At 39.3% G+C, this 25,123-nt stretch overlaps 5 protein-coding genes across 7 annotated transcripts; 4 read left to right on the top strand and 1 right to left on the bottom strand.

Moving 5' to 3' along the window:
- Window positions 1-444: 444 nt before the first annotated feature.
- Window positions 445-16,593, top strand: LOC121177247. Of its 2 annotated transcripts, none has more exons than XM_041031492.1 (6): window positions 445-622; window positions 805-1,146; window positions 1,312-1,353; window positions 1,463-1,573; window positions 1,690-1,724; window positions 16,212-16,593. In XM_041031492.1, exons 1-6 carry the CDS (start codon window positions 508-510, stop codon window positions 16,332-16,334), a joined length of 768 nt encoding a protein of 255 aa, XP_040887426.1. In that variant the 5' UTR covers window positions 445-507; the 3' UTR covers window positions 16,335-16,593. The 2 variants fall into 2 exon arrangements, with proteins under 2 accessions (XP_040887426.1, XP_040887427.1); XM_041031493.1 differs by lacking the exons at window positions 445-622; window positions 805-1,146; window positions 1,312-1,353; window positions 1,463-1,573; window positions 1,690-1,724 and adding exons at window positions 14,723-14,778; window positions 14,951-15,292; window positions 15,440-15,481; window positions 15,597-15,707; window positions 15,832-15,866 and having other exon boundaries at window positions 16,212-16,590.
- LOC121177245 lies at window positions 5,673-7,412 on the top strand. The gene is made up of 6 exons (XM_041031490.1): window positions 5,673-5,855; window positions 6,038-6,379; window positions 6,544-6,585; window positions 6,695-6,805; window positions 6,930-6,964; window positions 7,165-7,412. The coding sequence occupies exons 1-6, from the start codon at window positions 5,741-5,743 to the stop codon at window positions 7,285-7,287; spliced, it is 768 nt and encodes a 255-aa protein (XP_040887424.1). The 5' UTR covers window positions 5,673-5,740; the 3' UTR covers window positions 7,288-7,412.
- Window positions 11,044-12,839, top strand: LOC121177253. The gene is made up of 6 exons (XM_041031501.1): window positions 11,044-11,203; window positions 11,381-11,722; window positions 11,887-11,928; window positions 12,039-12,149; window positions 12,316-12,350; window positions 12,512-12,839. Exons 1-6 carry the CDS (start codon window positions 11,089-11,091, stop codon window positions 12,611-12,613), a joined length of 747 nt encoding a protein of 248 aa, XP_040887435.1. The 5' UTR covers window positions 11,044-11,088; the 3' UTR covers window positions 12,614-12,839.
- Window positions 16,594-17,361: 768 nt separating the features above from the next.
- On the bottom strand, window positions 17,362-18,913 carry LOC121177263. The gene is made up of 5 exons (XM_041031514.1): window positions 18,820-18,913; window positions 18,296-18,637; window positions 17,931-18,041; window positions 17,738-17,772; window positions 17,362-17,576 (listed from the first exon to the last, which is right to left on the bottom strand). The coding sequence occupies exons 1-5, from the start codon at window positions 18,863-18,865 to the stop codon at window positions 17,475-17,477; spliced, it is 636 nt and encodes a 211-aa protein (XP_040887448.1). The 5' UTR covers window positions 18,866-18,913; the 3' UTR covers window positions 17,362-17,474.
- A 2,909-nt stretch (window positions 18,914-21,822) lies between these two features.
- LOC121177259 lies at window positions 21,823-23,767 on the top strand. Of its 2 annotated transcripts, XM_041031508.1 has the most exons (6): window positions 21,825-22,009; window positions 22,182-22,523; window positions 22,671-22,712; window positions 22,830-22,940; window positions 23,065-23,099; window positions 23,439-23,765. In XM_041031508.1, exons 1-6 carry the CDS (start codon window positions 21,964-21,966, stop codon window positions 23,559-23,561), a joined length of 699 nt encoding a protein of 232 aa, XP_040887442.1. In that variant the 5' UTR covers window positions 21,825-21,963; the 3' UTR covers window positions 23,562-23,765. The 2 variants fall into 2 exon arrangements, with proteins under 2 accessions (XP_040887443.1, XP_040887442.1); XM_041031509.1 differs by lacking the exon at window positions 22,671-22,712 and having other exon boundaries at window positions 21,823-22,009; window positions 23,439-23,767.
- The last annotated feature ends 1,356 nt before the right edge of the window (window positions 23,768-25,123 follow it).

Below are 25,123 nucleotides of genomic sequence, written 5' to 3' on the forward strand. Positions count from 1 at the left end.
CACGTCTGACACACAGTTTTCAAGCAAAATACCTTGACCTCAACTTGCACCTAAACATGTGAATGCAACTGTTGTATCGCGTTGTCGCTGCTTGATGGTATCTTTGTGCTGCCACTAAAATAGAGCACTATGTGTGAGGGGTATGGGAGGTTATTGTGTGGCCCGTGCTCCACAAGATAAGTATAGAAAAAAACCACCTCCCTCTTTAATGAAACCTCCTTCCTGAGGCTCAGTGATTTGAAGTTCCATTGCAGTAAGATGATCATATGCACAAAGATGAGCTTTACTATAATAACAGCTTTACTTCTCTCCAGCCTCAGTAAGTAATGGCACTGAATTACTCTCACACTGTGCTCCATGGAGAACTTCTGTCTCACTGAATTATTTCCTGATTATTTCTTAAATTTTGCTCCTTGAGCACAAAAGTTTGCGTCAACACGTATTTTCTTGGAGGCGTTTCTGTGATGAGTTAGAGGAACAGAAAGAAGAAGAGCACACCTCCTCTTTATGTTGAAGACGTACCCTTCCTGGACTCACTTCAGTTACGGACATTGCAGAGCTTCAGTCGTGCACACGATGATCAACTTTACCTTGATAACAGCTTTCATTCTCTGCAGCCTCAGTAAGAACTGGAACTCATTTACTCTCAAGATCATTATTCATTTTATTATTGTGTGTTTAACCTGCTGTCAATCAAACTTATTTCCTCATTAGGTTCTTGCTGACTTTCATTAAGAGCTATTGTTTCCCTTCATGTTGCTTTGAAACAACTAAATGTCTTGTTGTCTCTGCTGTTTGTTTCAGACTGGATCTGTGTCTCAGTGTCTGAGACTCAGACTGTGGAGGTCCAGCCTGGTCAAGAAGCCAAACTGCTGATCTCCAACATTTCCAAAGAAGTAAATTTGACATTCTGGTTCAGACTGATCAACAGAACCAGAGTCAGCTGTATCTCTGTAATGCGTAACTATGAAGACCAAGCTGAATTCTGTGAGGGATATGGCAATGGAAATTTTGAAATGAGATATGCTGGTTCATCTGTCTTTCTTAAAATCAAACAAGTTGATTTATCTGACTCTGGACTTTATTTCTGTGGATTTTACAACAGTGGACGTCCAATTTTCAGAGTGATCGATTTAAAGGTTAAAGGTGAGTTTGCTGTCAAGTATTTTCTGTCTTTTGGTTCCATTGTTCTGTTTTGTTTCTGATCATATTACAAATAGATTTAATATCTTCTGTGTGTGGCTATTATGGTTATGATGTATGTCTGTCAAAATAAACTCAAAACCGATTCGAACTTCATTTCTTTAAAAGGCAGCAATGAGTCACATGATGACATGGACAACAAATGTAAAGGTGAGATTTATTTCATTGTGCTAAAGTTAGTTGTTTTCCATTTGAATTTCAGTCAGTTCTCAAGTCTCTAAAGGTTAAATAGAGTCTAACTTCATTATGTTTCTTGTAGAAGAGTGTGATGGAACAGCAAAGCTGATGAGTGTGATCCTGCGCAGTCTGACTGTTTTTCCGACAATAATCATCATTATTCTGGTTGTTAAAATCAGGAAACTTCAGAAAGGTACAACTTATTATGATCTGTTGCACATCCTCTTGTAAACTGAATCAACATGATGAATAAATCGAAAGCAAAGTAATGCTTTTGAAGTAATCAGACTTTTGTCATTTGCCACATAGCTCTGAATGAAGAACCAAAGACTGAAAGACACAAGGTGAACCAATTTATTTCTGACTTATATAAACTGTATGTTATGGTCTAAACGTGCATTTCAAACAGCTGTAAAATATCAGTTTTAAAACTCATATAACCTCTGTAAGTCTCAGCAATGTTGATTCTGTGGAAGAGCTTCTGTCATTACATCTGGCCTATTTTTTTGTTATTGTAAACAGTCTGATTTACAGGATCTGGGCTCAGACGACCTGAACTACGCAGCTCAAAGTTTCCAGGTAAAACCAAAGAGGAATCGAAGGCCTGCATCAGAGAGAGAGCTGGAGCCAAATGTTGGTTACGCTGCCACCAGATAGACTCAGGAAACCAGTGGAACAGCAGCTCAGAGTGGAGCTGATGCTTTATTGTGTTCACCTGCTGCTGTGAAGTTGTGTGTGGGTAATGGATGGAAGGGCTCAGTGACAAAATAATAAATTTTGACAAAAATTTCTACATTTAAGCTCAGTTGTTGCTCATGTTTATTTCTGTCGCTCTCAATTAAAGTCTGTGTCGTTCACATTGTTTTGCCTTCTGTCTGAGGGGAAAGAAAGAGTATGATTGATGTGTGATGGAGGAGGAGTCAGAAAGGACACTGATGACTGTTAAACTGTCTTATAGGGAGACTGAAATGGTCTGTGGGGGGTGGAGTGAGTGAGATACACATCACAGGTTTGACAGGAAGAGACAGCACAGTGTGGTCTGAGCACAGCTGAGCTGAAAATCATGAGGCCTCCAAGCTGTGAAGGAAAGTTTTAAAGGAAACAGAGAAAACTGACCTGTTGTTTAGGACAAATGAAACTAGCTGCTGTATTTAGGCTTTTATGGAAAATAGAGAAGATAACATTGACTAACATTGTGTGAGTCCACCACAGTAAGAGTTCAGTCATGATCACAAACCTCACAGAAAAAAAGATTGTTCCACTAAAACATATTAATCAGGGGACTGAAAGAGGAAAATGGCTGGAACACTGGACACTAGAGACTAAGACAATCAGACAACAGACAAAAGAGAAACCACAGCTTAAGTACAAGAGGAGGAGGTGAGACAATTGGACACAGGTGCAACACATTAGGGCAGGACAGGTAATCAAAGAGGCGGGAAAACTAGGAGGTCAGGAAGTGATTCTGCGTTAATCATAGTGATCTTATAAGTATAAAGGTAAAGATACTATTTTCTCTCAAGCAGGGGCGTCGCACCCGCAGGGGATGTGGGTGTTTTAACACCCACACCTTTTCCGGCGAGAGGGTTCAACACCCACAGTTTTTTTCCTGCAGATTTTCCGCAGTTTTGCGTAAACGCCTCACAACTTTCGCTCCGTTTCTCTGGCCGCTCTGTGCTCAGGCTCGCTGCGGCTGCCTCCTCTCCCCTCCCTCTCCTGTTCTTGCTTCAAACGGCTTCAGACACCGCCTTTGAGTGTGACCGGCTGATGATTGGTTGTTCTGCCTTAGGTCCCGCCTCTCTTGCTGTTAGATTTAGCGATCGGCTCGTCCTGAGGAGGAGGCGGGAACTAGCAAAGTTCATAGTTCACACCGGCACCGGCACCTTTTTCCTGGTACTGTGAATGAGTGTTTATGCTTCTGAGGCTTTTAAATAAGTTGTCAGTATTGATAATAAAATATAAGAAATTATTTAATTATCATATCAACAAGCTGTGTTTAATATCTATTTGAAATAATTGAGAAAATTATTCAATTAGGCATTCATTTTCACAGATACAATTTTTATTTCCTTTTTGTAGATGTGTGTAAATGTGATTTTTTTATTTCATACTGAGTGTGTTTTTTTTCTTTTCTAGTGTCACTCTTTTAAAAGAGTATTATATACCCTTCTGTCATTGTATTCATCGTTTTTATTGTTTGGTCAAAACATATGAAAACATATGTGAAGCAAACTTTATTGGCATCCATCCCCCACACTTCTGAAACACTTGCTACACCTCTGCTCTCAAGTATTTAGTTTTGAACCTCACATGCATCTTTGTTCTGCTCTCAGTCTTTGACTTTTTCAAATGTTGTTTGTCTTTGATCTTAAAAAAAGAAGAAGGAAATGAAAACACACAATGTTTGATGGAGGAGGAGTCAGAGAAAGACACTGATGATACATTTCCTTATAATGAGTCTCTGCAAGAACAAAGGAGTGAGTGAGTGAAGTACACATCACTTATTGGAGCAAAAAGCACAGTGTGACCTGAGGACAGCTGAGGTGAAAATCATCAGACATCTACAGTCAAACTTTCTGAATTGAAGCAGTTAACACTGGTTTCATTTCCTGTGTTGCACTTATAAAAATAATGGGCCTGTTCTTAAGGGAGAGTCTGCAGGGAGGGAGGAGCTGTGAGGTACATGTCACGTCTTGGACACAGAGACACAGCACAGTGTGGTCTGAGCACAGCTGAGCTCTCATGCGTCGCAAGACTAAATGTGTTTAACCTGCATTTGGATTCAGATAAAAGAAAAAGAAATGTGGGAAATGTTTGCACAAGAAAGTTTTTCTCTGGTTGGATATGTGAACTTTGTTCTAATTGAATTAAAGGAACCTTTCTGCACTGGCTGTGTTTGCATGCACATGCAGCCACACAACAAGTCTTGTGCCCCCTCCCCCTGTCATTTTCCACTGTGGTGAGAACCATATGTGTATCAGCCACAATGAAAGCCTCAGAAGACTGGCCTTTCACTTCAATAAAACCACAAACAACAGAAGCTGTACTACCTTTATACAGGACATCAGCACCTGCTGGAAGAAAAACAGGCCTTGTGGAGCCTCATACTTACAGAGAAAGACGACAGCGTCTTCCTCATTAAACTGAGATACATACAGTATAAATACATAGTACAGATCAACACAGAGAGAAATGGGGACGGTTTGTGTTGGACCTCAAACTTGAAAACATAAAAACATAACATACAATGTTGATCGTTGTTTACTGAGTGGGGAAAAAAGAAAATGAAGGTTTAGAGTTCAATGACAGTGTCTTAACACAATGAACAAAAAAAGGCAATAGAAATATGGCGACAGTTCATGTTCAAACTCAAATATAAAAAGATAATGTAATGAATGAGTTCACTGACAGTGACATATTACAAAGAATAAAAAACGGCAAAGTAGAACCAGCTTCAAATTATTAGTGATTGAAAACAATGTTGCTGTTACAGAGGACAAACTCATAGGAACAGAGTGTAGCATGATTTAAACAGCATCAACAGCAAATTAAAGCAATAGCAAATCAGAGAGAGAGAAGTTTGATTAATGAACAGAACAAATCAAATATGAAAACCTGGTGAAATATGGAATAAAGACCTGATTCTCTCTACAGTTGGTGGTTTAGAGTTCATGTTACTATTGTTATTGGCCTTGATACCATACGTTAAAAAAGATTTTCAAAATTATTTTAATCTCCATTCAGTGAAGACTTTGGTTCACAATGTGTTGAGGACAAAGACTGACAGCATGGGAGCTCAGAGCCAAATGTGAGCCCAGAAAAAGACGTGATTCTCAGTTGTCTGATCTCAGCAACACGTCTGAGACACAGTTTTCAAGCAAAATACCTTGACCTCAACTTGCACTGCATCATGTGAATGCAACTGTTGTATCGCGTTGTCGCTGCTTGATGGTATCTTTGTGCTGCCACTAAAATAGAGCACTATGTGTGAGGGGTATGGGAGGTTATTGTGTGGCCCGTGCTCCACAAGATAAGTATAGAAAAAACCACCTCCCTCTTTAATGAAACCTCCTTCCTGAGGCTCAGTGATTTGAAGTTCCATTGCAGTAAGATGATCATATGCACAAAGATGAGCTTTACTATAATAACAGCTTTACTTCTCTCCAGCCTCAGTAAGTAATGGCACTGAATTACTCTCACACTGTGCTCCATGGAGAACTTCTGTCTCACTGAATTATTTCCTGATTATTTCTTAACTTTTGCTCCGTGAGCAGAAAAGTTTGCGTCAACACGTATTTTCTTGGAGGCGTTTCTGTGATGAGTTAGAGGAACAGAAAGAAGAAGAGCACACCTCCTCTTTATGTTGAAGACGTACCCTTCCTGGACTCACTTCAGTTACGGACATTGCAGAGCTTCAGTCGTGCACACGATGATCAACTTTACCTTGATAACAGCTTTCATTCTCTGCAGCCTCAGTAAGAACTGGAACTCATTTACTCTCAAGCTCATTATTCATTTTATTATTGTGTGTTTAACCTGCTGTCAATTAAACTTATTTCCTCATTAGGTTCTTGCTGACTTTCATTAAGAGCTATTGTTTCCCTTCATGTTGCTTTGAAACAACTAAATGTCTTGTTGTCTCTGCTGTTTGTTTCAGACTGGATCTGTGTCTCAGTGTCTGAGACTCAGACTGTGGAGGTCCAGCCTGGTCAAGAAGCCAAACTGCTGATCTCCAACATTTCCACTAAAGAAACTGTGACATTCTGGTTCAGACTGATCAACAGAACCAGAGTCAACTCTATCTCTGTTATGTACAAGTTTGAAAGCAACGCTACATTCTTTGATGGATATAACAATGGAAAATTTGAAATGACATACAACATCTCTACTGTCTCTCTCAAAATCAAAAACGTGGATTTCTCTGACTCTGGACTTTATTTCTGTGGATTTAACAATGATGGACGTCCCATTTTCAGAGTGATCAGTTTAAAGGTTAAAGGTGAGTTTACTGTCAAGTATTTTCTGTCTTTTTGTTCCATTGTACTGTTTGTTTCTGATCATATGACAAATAGATTTAATGTCCTCTGTGTGTGGCTATTATGGTTATGGTGTATGTCTGTCAAAATAAACTCAAGACTGAAACAATCTTCATTTCTTTAAAAGGCAGCAATGAGTCACATGATGACATGGACAGAAAATGTAAAGGTGAGATTTATTTCATTGTGCTAAATTTAGTTGTTTTTCATTTTAATTTCCGCCAGTTCTAAAGTCTCTAAAGGTTAAATAGAGTCTAACTTCATTATGTTTCTTGTAGAAGAGTCTGATGGAACAGCAAAGCTGATGAGTGTGATCCTGCGCAGTCTGACTGTTTTTCCGACAATAATCATCATTATTCTGGCTGTTAAAATCAGGAAACTTCAGAAAGGTACAACTTATTATGATCTGTTGCACATCCTCTTGTATAATGAATGAACATTATGGACAAATCCAAAGCAAAATATACAATCACTGATAATGAAGTAATCAGACTTTTGTCGTTTGTCACATAGCTCTGAATGAAGCACTGCAGACTGAGAGAAACAAGGTGAACGCATTTATTTCTGACTTATATAAACTGTATGTTATGGTCTAAACGTTCATTTCAAACAGCTGTAAAATATCAGCTTTAAAACTCATATAACCTCTGTAAGTCTCAGCAATGTTGATTCTGTTGAAGAGCTTCTGTCATTACATCTGACCTATTTTTTATTTTTTTTTTGTGACTGTAAACTCTCTGATTTACAGGATCTGGGCTCAGACGACCTGAACTACGCAGCTCAAAGTTTCCAGGTAAAAGCACAGAGGAATCGAAGGCCTGCATCAGAGAGAGAGCTGGAGCCAAAAGTTGGTTACGCTGCCTCCAGATAGACTCAGGAAACCAGTGGAACAGCAGCTCAGAGTGGAGCTGATGCTTTATTGTATTCACCTGCTGCTGTGAAGTTGTGTGTGTGGGTAATGGATGGAAGAGTTCAGTGGCAAAAATTACAATAAAGTTTGACAAAAATTTCTACATTTAAGCTCAGTTGTTGCTCATGTTTATTTCTGTCTCTCTCAGTCAAAGTCTGTGTCGTTCATATTGTTTTGCCTTCTGTCTGAGGGGAAAGAAAGAGTATGATTGATGTGTGATGGAGGAGGAGTCAGAAAGGACACTGATGACTGTTAAACTGTCTTATAGGGAGACTGAAATGGTCTGTGGGGGGTGGAGTGAGTGAGATACACATCACAGGTTTGACAGGAAGAGACAGCACAGTGTGGTCTGAGCACAGCTGAGCTGAAAATCATGAGGCCTCCAAACTCTGAAGGAAAGTTTTAAAGGAAGCAGAGAAAACTGACCTGTTGTTTAGGACAAATGAAACTAGCTGCTGTATTTAGGCTTTTATGGAAAATAGAGAAGATAACACTGACTAACATTGTGTGAGTCCACCTCAGTAAGACTTCAGTCATGATCACAAACCTCACAGAAAAAAAGATTGTTCCACTTAAACATATTAATCAGCCTCTTCCTACATTGTTAAATCATTTCGCTCTTCTACTACTTTGCCTACATGCACGACATCAGTTTGCTGAAAGGAGCAACACATACTCTCACAATCAAGATCACAAACAGCAAGATAATAGAAAATGTTGATGTTAAACAAGATAAAGAGTCTACAGCTGTGTTAGTGACTGTGTGAGGCTGAACTCAGACACAGTGATGCTCTGAGCTTAGTGCTAATGTCAGCATGTTCATACAGACTCAGCAGAGTTGAGCCTCTGTGGACTCACATGCTTCTCAATAACAGTCTAAAGAAAACTTGGATGGTACAAAGATACGACTTGTTGTTAGATTTGATGGTTTATGAGCAGCGAAGCACCACTGGGGATTCTAACACAATACAATTTAAGCTACACACAAACAAAGGGCTCAAAAGAAAAACTCAAAAATCTTAGTAAAAGAGTAAAAGCAAGAAACTGGTCTTTAAAGCAGGAAAGATTCAGGACATGAGAAGATAATAAAAAACACTGGCAGAGGTATCCAAAGATTCATGAGGCTCAATCAGAGAGAACTATAAGGAAAACAGGGTCTAAACACAGAAAAGGATTGAAAGAGGAAAATGGCTGGAACATTGGACACAAGACACTAAGACAATCTAACAACAGACAAAAGAGAAAACACAGCTTAAATACACAAGGAGGAGGGGAGACAATTGGACACAGGTGCAACATATTAGGGCAGGACAGGTAATCAAAGAGGCGGGAAAACCAGGAGGTCAGGAAGTGATTCTGTGTTAATCACAGTGATCTTATCTGTATAAAGGTAAAGATAATATTTTCTCTCAAGTGTTTACTTTTGATCCTCACATGCATCTTTGTTCTGCTCTCAGTCTTTGTCTTTTTTTAATGTTGTCTTTGATCTTAAAAAAAGAAGAAGGAAATGAAAACACAATGTTTGATGGAGGAGGAGTCAGAGAAAGACACTGAAGACACATTTCCTTATATTGAGTCTCTGCAAGAACGAAGGAGTGAGTGAGTGAAGTACACATCACTTATTGGAGCAAAAAGCACAGTGTGACCTGAGGACAACTGAGGTGAAAATCATCAGACATCTACAGTCAAACTTTCTGAATTGAAGCAGTTAACACTGGTTTCATTTCCTGTGTTGCACGTATAAAAATAATGGGCCTGTTCTTAAGGGAGAGTCTGCAGGGAGGGAGGAGCTGTGAGGTACATGTCACGTCTTGGACACAGAGATACAGCACAGTGTGGTCTGAGCACAGCTGAGCTCTCATGCGTCACAAGACTAAATGTGTTTAACCTGCATTTGGATTCAGATAAAACAAAAAGAAATGTGGGAAATGTTTGCACAAGAAAGTGTTTTTCTCTGGTTGGATATGTGAACTTTGTTCTAATTGAATTAAAGGAACCTTTCTGCACTGGCTGTGTTTGCATGCACATGCAGCCACACAACAAGTCTTGTGCCCCCTCCCCCTGTCATTTTCCACTGTGATGAGAACGATATGTGTATCAGCCACAGTGAAAGCCTCAGAAGACTGGCCTTTCACTTCAATAAAACCACAAACAACAGAAGCTGTACTACCTTTATACAGGACATCAGCACCTGCTGGAAGAAAAACAGGCCTTGTGGAGCCTCATACTTACAGAGAAAGACGACAGCATCTTCCTCATTAAACTGAGATACATACAGTATAAATACATAGTACAGATCAACACATAGAGAAATGGTGACAGTTTATTTTGGACCTCAAATATAAAAAGATAATATAAGGAAAATGTTGAGTTCACTGTCATAACACAAAGGATAAATAAAGGCAAAGTAGAACCAGCTTCAAATTATTAGTGGTTGAAAACAGTGCTGCTGTTACAGAGGACAAACTCATAGGAACAGAGTGTAGCATGACTTAAACGGCATCAACAGCAAATTAAAGCAATAGCAAATCAGAGAAAGAGAAGTTTGATCAATGAACAGAACAAATCAAATATGAAAACCTGGTGAAATATGGAATAAAGACCTGATTCTCTCTACAGTTGGTGGTTTAGAGTTCATGTTACTGCGCCTCTTATTGTTATTGACGTTGATACCATATGTAAAAAAAGATTTTCAAGTTTTTCAGTTTTCAAGCAAAATACCTTGACCTCAACTTGCACTGCATCATGTGAATGCAACTGTTGTATCGCGTTGCTGCTGCTTGATGGTATCTTTGTGCTGCCACTAAAATAGAGCACTATGTGTGAGGGGTATGGGAGGTTATTGTGTGGCCCGTGCTCCACAAGATAAGTATAGAAAAAACCACCTCCCTCTTTAATGAAACCTCCTTCCTGAGGCTCAGTGATTTGAAGTTCCATTGCAGTAAGATGATCATATGCACAAAGATGAGCTTTACTATAATAACAGCTTTACTTCTCTCCAGCCTCAGTAAGTAATGGCACTGAATTACTCTCACACTGTGCTCCATGGAGAACTTCTGTCTCACTGAATAACCTGGAAACCTGAATGTATTTGCTGCTACAGTTGATCAGGGACATTGTTATCTGTTTGTTGTTTCATCAGCTGAGAACTAAATCTGTGTGCTGTGTGTTTCAGGCTGGATCTGTGTCTCAGTTTGTGAGTCCCACAAAGTGGAGGTCTCACAGTGTGAGCCTGGATGAGAGATTGGAGGTCTGAGTCTGGGTTGTGGGTTTGTGGATTTTCCATCAATAATTGTCAGTTCAACATATTTAAAGGTTCAAGGTAAGAATGTTGTAAAGTGTCATTTAGCTGAAAACACAAAGGAAACAGAGATTTATCTTATTTCAACATGGTCAAAAATGAATTATGATGGGAAACTATATATGAAAAAAATGAGAGACGTCAGCACAATGTTGTTATCAACATCCTCTGTAAAGAAAGTGCTGAACCTCATGACAAGCACTTGTGTCCCACTGTATGTGATGAACAGCTTGAAATAGGAGCTTTGTTCTGTGTCATTGTCACGTTGAGTTTTATCACATCTTGTGTATCTTTCCTTCTTTGAAGGATCTTTGTTCATTGTATTATATATAATTTGGTTTGAAGATTATTTCTTAACTTTTGCTCCTTGAGAATAAAAGTTTGCGTCAACACGTATCTTCTTGGAGGCGTTTCTGTGATGAGTTAGAGGAACAGAAAGAAGAAGAGCACACCTCCTCTTTATGTTGAAGACGTACCCTTCCTGGACTCACTTCAGTTACGGACATTGCAGAGCTTCAGTCGTGCACACGATGATCAACTTTACCTTGATAACAGCTTTCATTCTCTGCAGCCTCAGTAAGAACTGGAACTCATTTACTCTCAAGCTCATTATTCATTTTATTATTGTGTGTTTAACCTGCTGTCAATCAAACTTATTTCCTCATTAGGTTCTTGCTGACTTAAGAGCTATTGTTTCCCTTCATGTTGCTTTGAAACAACTAAATCTCTTGTTGTCTCTGCTGTTTGTTTCAGACTGGATCTGTGTCTCAGTGTCTGAGACTCAGACTGTGGAGGTCCAGCCTGGTCAAGAAGCCAAACTGCTGATCTCCAACATTTCCACTAAAGAAACTGTGACATTCTGGTTCAGACTGATCAACAGAACCAGAGTCAACTCTATCTCTGTTATGTACAAGTTTGAAAGCAACGCTACATTCTGTGATGGATATAACAATGGAAAATTTGAAATGACATACAACATCTCTACTGTCTCTCTCAAAATCAAAAACGTGGATTTCTCTGACTCTGGACTTTATTTCTGTGGATTTAACAATGATGGACGTCCCATTTTCAGAGTGATCAGTTTAAAGGTGAAAGGTGAGTTTACTGTCAAGTATTTTCTGTCTTTTGGTTCCATTGTACTGTTTTGTTTCTGATCATATTACAAATAGATTGTAATATCCTGTGTGTGGCTATTATGGTTATGATGTATGTCTGTCAAAATAAACTCAAAACCAAATCGATCTTCATTTCTTTCAAAGGCAGCAATGAGTCACATGATGACATGGACAGAAAATATAAAGGTGAGATTTATTTCATTGTGCTAAATTTAGTTGTTTTTCCATTTGAATTTCAGTCAGTTCTCAAGTCTCTAAAGGTTAAATAGAGTCTAACTTCATTATGTTTCTTGTAGAAGAGTGTGATGGAACAGCAAAGCTGATGAGTGTGATCCTGGCTGGTCTGAGTGTTTTCCTTGTAATGGTCATCATTGGTCTGGTTGTTCAAAACAGGAAACTTCAGACAGGTACTTTTTCAGAGCTACTGTGTCTATTTTATATTTGATTTTATTGCTACTTTCAAATTCTTTTAAATTTGTGTTAATTTGTTAATTTGTTTAAAAACACAAAACTCCTGCTTCACCAAAGACAAAGATCAATGAACTGACCAGATGTATTGTTTCTGTCACTTAGCTGATAAAGAAGAACAGAAGCCAGAGCAAAGTGAGGTAAATCCAACTTTGATTTTACATCTAATTCATATTTATTTCTTTTAAATGAATATTGACCAAACATCAATGTTGGTATGAGCCTGAAAAATCCAGTATCTGTGTGGGAATTAAGATCATGTCAAGTCTCCACATTAAGACTGTAAATCTTCTTTTCTCAGAATCATGGCTCTGATGAGCTGAACTACGCAGCAGTGACTTTTCGAGCAAAAGCAAAAAGAAGAGAGCTGGAGCCAAATGTTGTTTATGCTGCCACCAGATAGACTCAGGAGGAACCTGGAACTGATGCTGTATCACATTCATATGCTCTGGGTCTTTGTCTGGCTTGTTGCTCAGAGGAAGAAACACTCTGGTCAAAAAATGGCATTTTGCAATAAAGATGTGATGTTGATCCTTTTTCAAGTGTCTTTCTGCTGCAGAGCTTCAATTGTCAGCATTTGCTTTCTCTCAATCAAAGTCTGTTCAGCCAATAAAAACATTTACTTGGTGTTTGAAGGAGGAGTGAGGACATTCTCTGACAGTGAGAGTTAGATGGAGGTCTGCAGCAGAGGAGGAGGGAGTGAGGTACACACAGAGGAAACAGAGTATGATTGATGTGTGATGGAGGAGGAGTCAGAAAGGACACTGATAACTGTTAAACTGTCTTATAGGAAGACTGAAATGGTCTGTGGGGGGAGGAGTGAGTGAGATACACATCACAGGTTTGACAGGAAGAGACAGCACAGTGTGGTCTGAGCACAGCTGAGCTGAAAATCATGAGGCCTCCAAGCTCTGAAGGAAAGTTTTAAAGGAAGCAGAGAAAACTGACCTGTTGTTTAGGACAAATGAAACTAGCTGCTGTATTTAGGCTTTTTAGGAAAATACTGAAGGAAAGAAATAACAACAGGATGAACCAGCACCCTGTGGTGACAAACATTGTGTGAGTTCACCACAGGAAGACTTCAGCCATGACCACAACCATCAGAGGACTGATGAGAAACAAGACAAAGAGTATACAGCTGTGTTAGTGACTGTGAGGCTGAACTCAGACACAGTGATGCTCTGAGCTTAGTGCTAATGTCAGCATGTTCATACAGACTCAGCAGAGTTGAGCCTCTGTGGACTCACATGCTTCTCAATAACAGTCTTAGGAAAACTTGGATGGTACAAAGATACGACTGGTTTTTTGATCGCTTTGAGGACATTGTCCAAGTCTTCTCTTGGTGTGTGAGCAACAAAGTACCACTGTGGTTCCTTGATACAGCAAAATCTAAGCTGCGTACAAACAAAAGACTGCAACGCAGAAGTGAAAAATCTCTGGCAGTAAAAGCCAACAACTGGTCTTCAAAGCAGGAAAGGTTCAGTACATGAGAAGTTAATAAAAATTACTGGCAGAGGTATCCAAAGATTCATGAGGCTGAATCAGAGAGAACTACAAGGAAAACAGAGTCTAAACACAGAAAAGGACTGAACGAGGAAAATGGCGGGAACATTGGACACAAAAGACAAGGACAATCTGACAACAGACAAAAGAGAAAACACAGCTTAAATACACAAGGAGGAGGGGAGACAATTGGACACAGGTGCAACACATTAGGGCAGAGCAGGTAATCAAAGAGGCAGGAAAACCAGGAGGTCAGGAAGTGATTCTGAAAAAGGAAAGAAGGTTAGTACTTTGGTTAGTATTTGAAAATAAAACAGGAACATGAATAAAATGACATGAGGAAACAAGAAAACATGACCGGACTCAAGAGTGAAACATGAGACAAAATAATGGACATGGCAGAGATGTAGACTGATGGAAATGAAAATTATCGTCATCATTAGGACACTTACATCATAGGTTTTAACCATTCATTTAGCATAAAGCATAAGTACATTTGATACGACATATGGAATTTCATATGAAAGAGATATGAAATTTGAATACACAAAATATCAGTCCCACTGAAAAACAACATCCATAGAAAGCAGCGTCATTCATGAACATATGATGCTACAGGTCCCTCACTTTGTTTTCTTGCCATATTTAATATATCATATGAGACTGTTATGGATTAGGTGGTGATGGCTAAATAAATCTGCAGCAGCCACTGAGCAGTTGATCTTTAGGATTCAGTTCATCGTGGCAACTTTTGTCTCAGCATCAGACGCAGAGACATGCTGTGAAAAGTTGACTCTGAGAGCTGCAAACTTTCCAGTGAGGTCATTTTTCAGCTTTTATGTTAAGGCTTATTGGCTGGAGCCACATAAACATGGTGTGTATATGCAGAGGCATTGCGTTCTATTTGCTGGTATGTGTGAGCGTCAAGATGAAAGACAAAAGACAGCCCGCCCCTCTAGACCCCTGTATATGAGCTCAGTGGTTCAGACGATCCTGGCAGTGACACCATTAAACGCACAATGAGGAGCTTTACCTTGATAACAGCTTTATTTCTCTGCTGCACCAGTAAGTACTTTATTATTAACTAATTACTCTCAGCACCAAGTAATGGAACCAGAAACCCACCAGAGTTTAAACTTGTAAATTAGAGCTGGATTCATTCTTCTTGTTGCCTCAAACTCTGACATTATACACTGAGAGAGATCAAATCTCTTGTTGTCTCTGCTGTTTGTTTCAGACTGGATCTGTGCCTCAGTGTCTGAGACTCAGACTGTGGAGGTCCAGCCTGGTCAAGAAGTCTCACTGCTGTGCTCCAACATTTCCAGAAAAACAACTCAGACAGACTGGTTCAGACTGGTCAACAGAACAAAGGTCAGCTGTGTCTCCTCCATATACAACCCTGAGGACAAACCTTCATACTGTGATGGATTTGAAAATAGATTTGAAATGAGCTCCAACGTCACCACTGTCTTCCTTAAAATAAAGCGAGTGGATTTATCTGACTCTGGACTGTATTTCTGTGGATTTTACATGAACGAAAACACAATAATTGGCTGTACGACACATTTAAAAGTTCAAGGTAAGATTGTATTTAAGTCTAATCTCTTTCACAGACGTCTGTTTCTCATCATGTTTCAAATTTGTTGTCAGAGTTGTGTGAAAACTACACAAAGAAAAACAAGCAACCAATCAGAGTCTAATAGTTTAGTTTCCATGTGTTTGGCAGATAATGGTGAATATGAAGATGAAGCTGATTGTCAGACTGAAAGTAAGGTTCTCCTTCCCTCTCTGAAGATGTTCTTCATTGCACGTTATGTCAATATTAACCATGTTAAAAGCCTCCAGATAGAAACACAGAGCTTGATATATCATGGTTATTGTAGAAATGCCTGATGGAACGACAAAGCTGATGAGTGTGCTCCTGGGCGGTCTGACTGTTCTTCTGACTATAGTCATCATTATTCTGACTGTTAAAATCAGGAAACTTCAGAAAGGTACAACTGATTCTGATCTGTTGCACATTCTCTTGTAAACTGAATCAACGTGATGAATAAATCCAAAGCAAAGTATACAGTCACTGATAATGAAGTAATCAGACATTTTTCGTTTGCCACATAGCTCTGAATGAAGCACTGCAGACTGAAAGAAACAAGGTGAACACGTTTATTTCTGACTCATATAAACTGTACGTTATTGTTTCAAAGTACATTTTAAACAGCTGTAAAATATGATTTTTAAAATTCATATGACCACTGTGCTATTCAACATTGGTTAAAACCATTAAGCTGAGTTGTAAATGTTTTGAATTATGCAAAGACTCTATTAAAAGTCTGTTTTAATCATTTTATTTTGATTTAGCTAAACTATGATTAGGATCATCGCTCAAATGATTCCATTTTGATTAAACCCACAAATTCACCAAATAAAGAGAATTCTGGAAAACACAGCTACAGTGTGTGTGTGATAAAATGTGTGACTGTAAACTCTCTGATTTACAGGATTTGGGCTCAGACGACCTGAACTACGCAGCTCTAAGTTTCCAGGCAAAAGCAAAGAGGAATCGAAGGCCTGCATCAGAGAGAGAACTGGAGCCAAATGTTGTGTACGCTGCCACCAGATAGACTCAGGAAACCACTGGAACAGCAGCTCAGAGTGGAGCTGATGCTTTATCGAATTCACCTGCTGCTGTGATGTTGTGTTTGGGTAATGGATGGAAGGGCTCAGTGGCAATACAATAAATTTGGAATAAATTTTCTAATTTAAAGCTCAGTTGTTGCTCATGTTTATTTCTGTCTCTCTCAATCAAAGTCTGTGTCGTTCATATTGTTTTGCCTTCTGTCTGAGGGGAAAGAAAGAGTATGATTGATGTGTGATGGAGGAGGAGTCAGAAAGGACACTGATGACTGTTAAACTTATTTATAAGGAGACTGAAATGTTCTGTGGGGGGTGGAGTGAGTGAGATACACATCACTGGTTTGACAGGAGGAGACAGCACAGTGTGGTCTGAGCACAGCTGACATTAGCACTAAGCTCAGAGCATCACTGTGAGTTCAGCCTCAGAGTCAGTAACACAGCTGTAGACTCTTTGTCTTGGTGACAAACTGTGGTAACAATGTCACCACAGGGTGCTGGTTCATCCTGTTGTTATTTCTTTCCTTCAGTATTTTCCATAAAAGCCTAAATACAGCAGCTAGTTTCATTTGTCCTAAACAACAGGTCAGTTTTCTCTGCTTCCTTTAAAACTTTCCTTCAGAGCTTGGAGGCCTCATGATTTTCAGCTCAGCTGTGCTCAGACCACACTGTGCTGTCTCTTCCTGTCAAACCTGTGATGTGTATCTCACTCACTCCACCCCCCACAGACCATTTCAGTCTCCCTATAAGACAGTTTAACAGTCATCAGTGTCCTTTCTGACTCCTCCTCCATCACACATCAATCATACTCTGTTTCCTCTGTGTGTACCTCACTCCCTCCTCCTCTGCTGCAGACCTCCATCTAACTCTCACTGTCACAGAATGTCCTCACTCCTCCTTCAAACACCAAGTAAATGTTTTTATTGGCTGAACAGACTTTGATTGAGAGAAAGCAAATGCTGACAATTGAAGCTCTGCAGCAGAAAGACACTTGAAAAAGGATCAACATCACATCTTTATTGCAAAATGACATTTTTTGACCAGAGTGTTTCTTCCTCTGAGCAACAAGCCAGACAAAGACCCAGAGCATATGAATGTGATACAGCATCAGTTCCAGTTTCCTCCTGAGTCTATCTGGTGGCAGCATAAACAACATTTGGCTCCAGCTCTCTTCTTTTTACTTTTGCTTGAAAAGTCACTGCTGCGTAGTTCATCTCATCAGAGCCATGATTCTGAGAAAAGAAGATTTACAGTCTTAATGTGGAGACTTGACATGATCTTAATTCCCACACAGATACTGGATTTTTCAGGCTCATACCAACATTGATGTTTGGTCAATATTCATTTAAAAGAAATAAATATGAATTAGATGTAAAATCAAAGTTGGATTTACCTCACTTTGCTCTGGCTTCTGTTCTTCTTTATCAGCTAAGTGACAGAAACAATACATCTGGTCAGTTCATTGATCTTTGTCTTTGGTGAAGCAGGAGTTTTGTGTTTTTAAACATATTAACACAAATTTACGAGAATTTGAAAGTAGCAATAAAATCAAATATAAAATAGACACAGTAGCTCTGAAAAAGTACCTGTCTGAAGTTTCCTGTTTTGAACAACCAGACCAATGATGACCATTACAAGGAAAACACTCAGACCAGCCAGGATCACATTCATCAGGTTTGCTGTTCCATCACACTCTTCTACAAGAAACATAATGAAGTTAGACTCTATTTAACCTTTAGAGACTTGAGAACTGACTGAAATTCAAATGGAAAACAACTAAATTAAGCACAGTGAAATAAATGAAGATTGTTTTAGTCTTGGGTTTATTTTGACAGACATACATCATAACCATAATAGCCACACACAGGATATTAAAATCTATTTGTAATATGATCAGAAAAAGACAGAACAATGGAACCAAAGCACAGAAAATACTTGACAGTAAACTCACCTTTAACCTTTAAATTGATCACTCTGAAAATTGGACGTCCACTGTGGTAAAATCCACAGAAATAAAGTCCAGAGTCAGATAAATCCACTTCTTTGATCTTGAGAGAAACAGTAGAGATGTTGTATCTCATTTCAAAATTTCCATTGTTATATCCATCACAGTATTCAGTTGTGGCTTCAGAGTTACGCATTATAGAGATACAGTTGACTCTGGTTCTATTGATCAGTCTGAACCAGAATGTAAAAGTTTCTTTTTTGGAAATATTGGGGATCTGCAGTTTGGCATCTTGACCAGACTGGACCTCCATAGTCTGAGTCTCAGACACTGAGACACAGATCCAGTCTGAAACAAACAGCAGAGACAACAAGAGATTTAGTTGTTTCAAAGCAACATGAAGGGAAACAATAGCTCTTAATGAAAGTCAGCAAGAACCTAATGAGGAAATAAGTTTGATTGACAGCAGGTTAAACACACAATAATAAAATGAATAATGAGCTTGAGAGTAAATGAGTTCCAGTTCTTACTGAGGCTGCAGAGAATGAAAGCTGTTATCAAGGTAAAGTTGATCATCGTGTGCACGACTGAAGCTCTGCAATGTCCGTAACTGAAGTGAGTCCAGGAAGGGTACGTCTTCAACATAAAGAGGAGGTGCGCTCTTCTTCTTTCTGTTCCTCTAACTCATCACAGAAACGCCTCCAAGAAAATACATGTAGACGCAAACTTTTATGCTCACGGAGCAAAAGTTAAGAAATAATCTTCAAACCAAATTATATATAATACAATGAACAAAGATCCATCAAAGAAGGAAAGATACACAAGTTGAGATAAAACTCAACGTGACAATGACACAGAACAAAGCTCCTTTCAAGCTGTTCATCACATACAGTGGGACACAAGTGCTTGTCATGAGGTTCAGCACTTTCTTTACAGATGATGTTGATAACAACATTGTGCTGACGTCTCTCATTTTTTTCATATACACAGTTTTCCATCATAATTCATCTTTGACCATGTTGAAATAAGATAAATCTCAGTTTCCTTTGTGTTTGCAGCTAAATCACAATTTTTACTTTCTTTACAACTATGAGGCTCCACAAGGCCTGTTTTTCTTCCAGCGGGTGCTGATGTCCTGTGTAAAGGTAAAACAGTGAGAAGAGTTTGAGGCAGTTGGTTTGTGTGGTCTGTGGAGAAGGTGACTGTGTGAGAGGAGATGGATTTATTGCTGAAGGGATTCTAACTGATTTCAACATATAAAATAAAAATATCTAAACATTTTAAAAGAATGTAACAAAGCTTTTGTGTGAAAGTAGCACAGCTTCTGTTGTTTGTGGTTTTATTGAAGTGAAAGGCCAGTCTTCTGAGGCTTTCATTTTGACTGATACACACATCGTTCTCACCACAGTGGAAAATGACAGGGGGAGGGGGCACAAGACTTGTTGTGTGGCTGCATGTGCATGCAAACACAGCCAGTGCAGAAAGGTTCCTTTAATTAAATTAGAACAAACTTCACATATCCAACCAGAGAAAAACACTTTCTTGTGCAAACATTTCCCACATTTCTTTTTCTTTTATCTGAATCCAAATGCAGGTTAAACACATTTAGTCTTGCGACGCATGAGAGCTCAGCTGTGCTCAGACCACACTGTGCTGTATCTCTGTGTCCAAGACGTGACATGTACCTCACAGCTCCTCCCTGCAGAGACTCAATATAAAAAAATGTGTCATCAGTGTTTTTTCTGTCTCCTCCTCCATCAAACCTCAAGAGTTGTTTTGTTTCCTGTTTATGAACAAACATGCAAGTGAGAAAAAAACAACCTGTATTTGCCTGAGACACTTTAATCACTTTCTTATAATGGACATGTGCCATGGCTGTAGCAAGATGCCAAACTTCAGACTGAAATTGATCCTATAAGGCAAAGATTAATGCAGATTACTGATACAAGGCTGCAGGTGGTGGACACAAGGGAAATACCCAAATGTGGACACAACCAGACGGACAGATTTGAGTAAAACTCAGGACCAAAAACTCAAGGTAAAAACTCAGGGGTGCTGACAGGGGAAAGCCTGGCTCAGAGGCAAGTCCAACAGGGATCAAGAACCAAGACAGGGGACAAATGCAGGAGGTGGACACAGGCAGGATACAAACAAAGAGCAAGCACAGGGGTGGCAACAGCAGATTCAGGCCCAACAACACAACAAACTAGAACACAACCACAGACAGACTGACAGAGACAAAGGAACAACAAGATTTATATACACAGAGCGTAATTGGCCACAGATGATTCACATTAGGGCAGGGCATATAATCAACAAGGCGGGAAACCAGACAAAGACAGGAAGTTAACTAGTAATAGATACACAAGGGACAGGGCTTCAAAATAAAACAGGAAACAAAGAGAAATACTGAAACCAAAACTCACAAAACCAAAATAAGAATAACCTAACACCTTCCTGAAAAATCAAATAAGTTTGATTTTTTGTCAATCAAACTTATTTACTCATTAGGTTCTTGCTGACTTTCATCAGGAGGAAACTGGAACTGATGCTGTATCACATTCATATGCTCTGGGTCTTTGTCTGGCTTGTTGCTCAGAGGAAGAAACACTCTGGTCAAAAAATGGCATTTTGCAATAAAGATGTGATGTTGATCCTTTTTCAAGTGTCTTTCTGCTGCAGAGCTTCAATTGTCAGCATTTTCTCTCAATCAAAGTCTGTTCAGACAATAAAAACATTTACTTGGTGTTTGAAGGAGGAGTGAGGACATTCTCTGACAGTGAGAGTTAGATGGAGGTCTGCAGCAGAGGAGGAGGGAGTGAGGTACACACAGAGGAAACAGTATGATTGACTCCATCTTTGATGAGCAGTGATAATGTGTGCAAAGTTTGAAGAACATCACTTAAAGCATTGTAGAGATAACACATTCTGAAGCACAACATTTGCATTAAGGTCACAGCGACCTTGACCTTTGACCTCTGACTTCCACAATCTAATCAGTTCATCCTTAATTCACAGTAAAAACTGGTGCAAAGTTCAAAGACAATCCCTCAAAAGATTCTTACAATATTGCAGCAGCATGCAACACATAAATATGGTCATAGTGACGTCCAGCCTTGGCTATCGCCGGCGCAGAGGCATAAACATACAAGTCAAATTTCAAGCAATGGAAAACAGTATAAAAAACATGATGGAAATTTTGCATTCATTTTTGTTTCATGTCCATTTAGGAAATGTTACAGTCTCCTCATCAGTTCACACAGATCTGATGTTTTTGTTTGTTCCTATTTTTCATCTCCTCACTAATGAGTGATGTTTAACTCACTTGTATCTCTTGCGTCACGCTTTTATTGCTGAGTCTGTTACATTATCGTGTTTTGTTTTTATTAACACCAACGTTCCCTCCTCAGCCACGAAAAACAAAATTGCATTATCAAGATTGATGATATCAAAAGATGATGACTCTGACCAGTGAGGTCATTTTTCAGCTTTTATGTTAAGGCTTATTGGCTGGAGCCACATAAACATGGTGTGTATATGCAGAGGCATTGCGTTCTATTGGTTGATATGTGCAAAGTTCAAGATGAAAGACAAAAGACAGCCCGCCCCTCTAGACCCCTGTATATGAGCTCAGTGGTTCAGACGATCCTGGCAGTGACACCATTAAACGCACAATGAGGAGCTTTACCTTGATAACAGCTTTATTTCTTTGCTGCTCCAGTAAGTACTTTATTATTAACTAATTACTCTCAGCACCAAGTAATGGAACCAGAAACCCACCAGAGTTTAAACTTGTAAATTAGAGCTGAATTCATTCTTCTTGTTGCCTCAAACTCTGACATTATACACTGAGAGAGATCAAATCTCTTGTTGTCTCTGCTGTTTGTTTCAGACTGGATCTGTGTCTCAGTGTCTGAGACTCAGACTGTGGAGGTCCAGCCTGGTCAAGAAGTCTCACTGCTGTGCTCCAACATTTCCAGAACAATAGCTTACACATTCTGGTCCAGACTTCATAAAATGAACAATGTCAGCTGTATCTCGTCTATGTACGAATCGGATGACAAACCTTCATACTGTGATGGATTTGAAAATGGATTTGAAATGAGCTCCAACATCACCACTGTCTTCCTTAAAATAAAGCGAGTGGATTTATCTGACTCTGGACTGTATTTCTGTGGATTTTACATGAACGGACACATAGTCATTGGCAGTGCAACACATTTAAAAGTTCAAGGTAAGATTGTATATAAGTCTAATCTCTTTCACAGACGTCTGTTTCTCATCATGTTTGAAATTTGTTGTCAGAGTTGTGTGAAAACTGCACAAAGAAAAACAAGAAACCAATCAGAGTCTAATAGTTTAGTTTCCATGCGTTTGGCAGATAATGGTGAATGTGATGATGAAGCTGAATGTCAGACTGAAAGTAAGGTTCTCCTTCTCTCTCTGAAGATGTTCTTCATTGTACATGTTATGTCAATATTAACCATGTTAAAAGCCTCCAGATAGAAACACAGAGCTTGATATATCATGGTTATTGTAGAAATGCCTGATGGAACGACAAACCTGATGAGTGTGATCCTGGGCGGTCTGACTGTTCTTCTGACTATAGTCATCATTATTCTGGCTGTTAAAATCAGGAAACTTCAGAAAGGTACAACTGATTCTGATCTGTTGCACATCCTCTTGTAAACTGAATCAACGTGATGAATAAATCCAAAGCAAAGTATACAGTCACTGATAATGAAGTAATCAGACATTTGTCGTTTGCCACATAGCTGTGAATGAAGAACCACAGACTGAAAGAAACAAGGTGAACACGTTTATTTCTGACTTATATAAACTGTTATTGTATCAAAGTACATTTTAAAAAGCTGTAAAATGTGATTTTTAAAATTCATATGACCACTGTGCTATTCAACATTGGTTAAAACCATTAAGCTGAGTTGTAAATGTTTTGAAATATGCAAAGACTCTATTAAAAGTCTGGTTTAATCATTTTATTTAGATTTAGCTAAACTATGATTAGGATCGTCGCTCAAATGATTCCATTTTGATTAAACCCACAAATTCACCAGATATTTATTTCTGGAAAACACAGCTACAGTGTGTGTGTGATAAAATGTGTGACTGTAAACACTCTGATTTACAGGATCTGGGCTCAGACGACCTGAACTACGCAGCTCTAAGTTTCCAGGCAAAAGCAAAGAGGAATCGAAGGCCTGCATCAGAGAGAGAGCTGGAGCCAAATGTTCTGTACGCTGCCTCCAGATAAACTCAGGAAACCACTGGAACAGCAGCTCAGAGTGGAGCTGATGTGTTATCGAATTCATCTGCTGCTGTGATGTTGCTGTGCAACTTCACAGCAGCAGTGTGTGTGGGTAATGGATGGAAGGCCTCAGTGGCAATACAATAAATTTGGAATAAATTTTCTACTTTCAAACTCAGTTGTTGCTCATGTTTATTTCTGTCGCTCTCAATTAAAGTCTGTGTCGTTCATATTGTTTGTCTGAGGGGAAAGAAAGAGTATGATTGATATGTGATGGAGGAGGAGTCAGAAAGGATACTGATGACTGTTAAACTGTCTTATAGGGAGACTGAAATGGTCTGTGGGGGGTGGAGTGAGTGAGATACACATCACAGGTTTGACAGGAAGAGACAGCACAGTGTGGTCTGAGCACAGCTGACATTAGCACTGAGCTCAGAGCATCACTGTGTCTGAGTTCAGCCTCAGAGTCACTAACACAGCTGTAGACTGTCATTAGGGCAGGGCAGATAATCAACAAGGCGGGAAACCAAACAAAGACAGGAAGTAAAATAGGAAGAGATACACGAGGGACAAGGCTACAAAGTAAAACAGGAAACCACTGAAAAATACTGAAACCAAAACCCACAAAACCAACACAAGAATAACCTAACACCTTCCTGGACTCACTTCAGTTACGGACATTGCAGAATTTCAGTCGTGCACATGATGATCAACTTTACCTTGATAACAGCTTTCATTCTCTGCAGCCTCAGTAAGAACTGGAACTGATTTACTCTCAAGCTCATTATTCATTTTATTATTGTGTGTTTAACCTGCTGTCAATCAAACTTATTTCCTCATTAGGTACTTGTTGACTTTCATTAAGAGCTATTGTTTCCCTTCATGTTGCTTTGAAACAACTAAATCTCAGACTGTGCAGGTCCAGCCTGGTCAAGAAGCCAAACTGCTGATCTCCAACATTTACACAGAAGAAACTGTGTGGGAATTAAGATCAAGTCAAGTCTCCACATTAAGACTGTAAATCTTCTTTTCTCAGAATCATGGCTCTGATGAGCTGAACTACGCAGCAGTGACTTTTCGAGCAAAAGCAAAAAGAAGAGAGCTGGAGCCAAATGTTGTTTATGCTGCCACCAGATAGACTCAGGAGGAAACTGGAACTGATGCTGTATCACATTCATATGCTCTGGGTCTTTGTCTGGCTTGTTGCTCAGAGGAAGAAACACTCTGGTCAAAAAATGGCATTTTGCAATAAAGATGTGATGTTGATCCTTTTTCAAGTGTCTTTCTGCTGCAGAGCTTCAATTGTCAGCATTTGCTTTCTCTCAATCAAAGTCTGTTCAGACAATAAAAACATTTACTTGGTGTTTGAAGGAGGAGTGAGGACATCTTCTGACAGTGAGAGTTAGATGGAGGTCTGCAGCAGAGGAGGAGGGAGTGAGGTACACACAGAGGAAACAGAGTATGATTGATGTGTGATGGAGGAGGAGTCAGAAAGGACACTGATGACTGTTAAACTGTCTTATAGGGAGACTGAAATGGTCTGTGGGGGGTGGAGTGAGTGAGATACA

The sequence above is a fragment of the Toxotes jaculatrix genome, chromosome 23 (genome assembly GCF_017976425.1).
Source record: "Toxotes jaculatrix isolate fToxJac2 chromosome 23, fToxJac2.pri, whole genome shotgun sequence".
In the NCBI taxonomy this organism is placed as follows: domain Eukaryota; kingdom Metazoa; phylum Chordata; class Actinopteri; family Toxotidae; genus Toxotes; species Toxotes jaculatrix.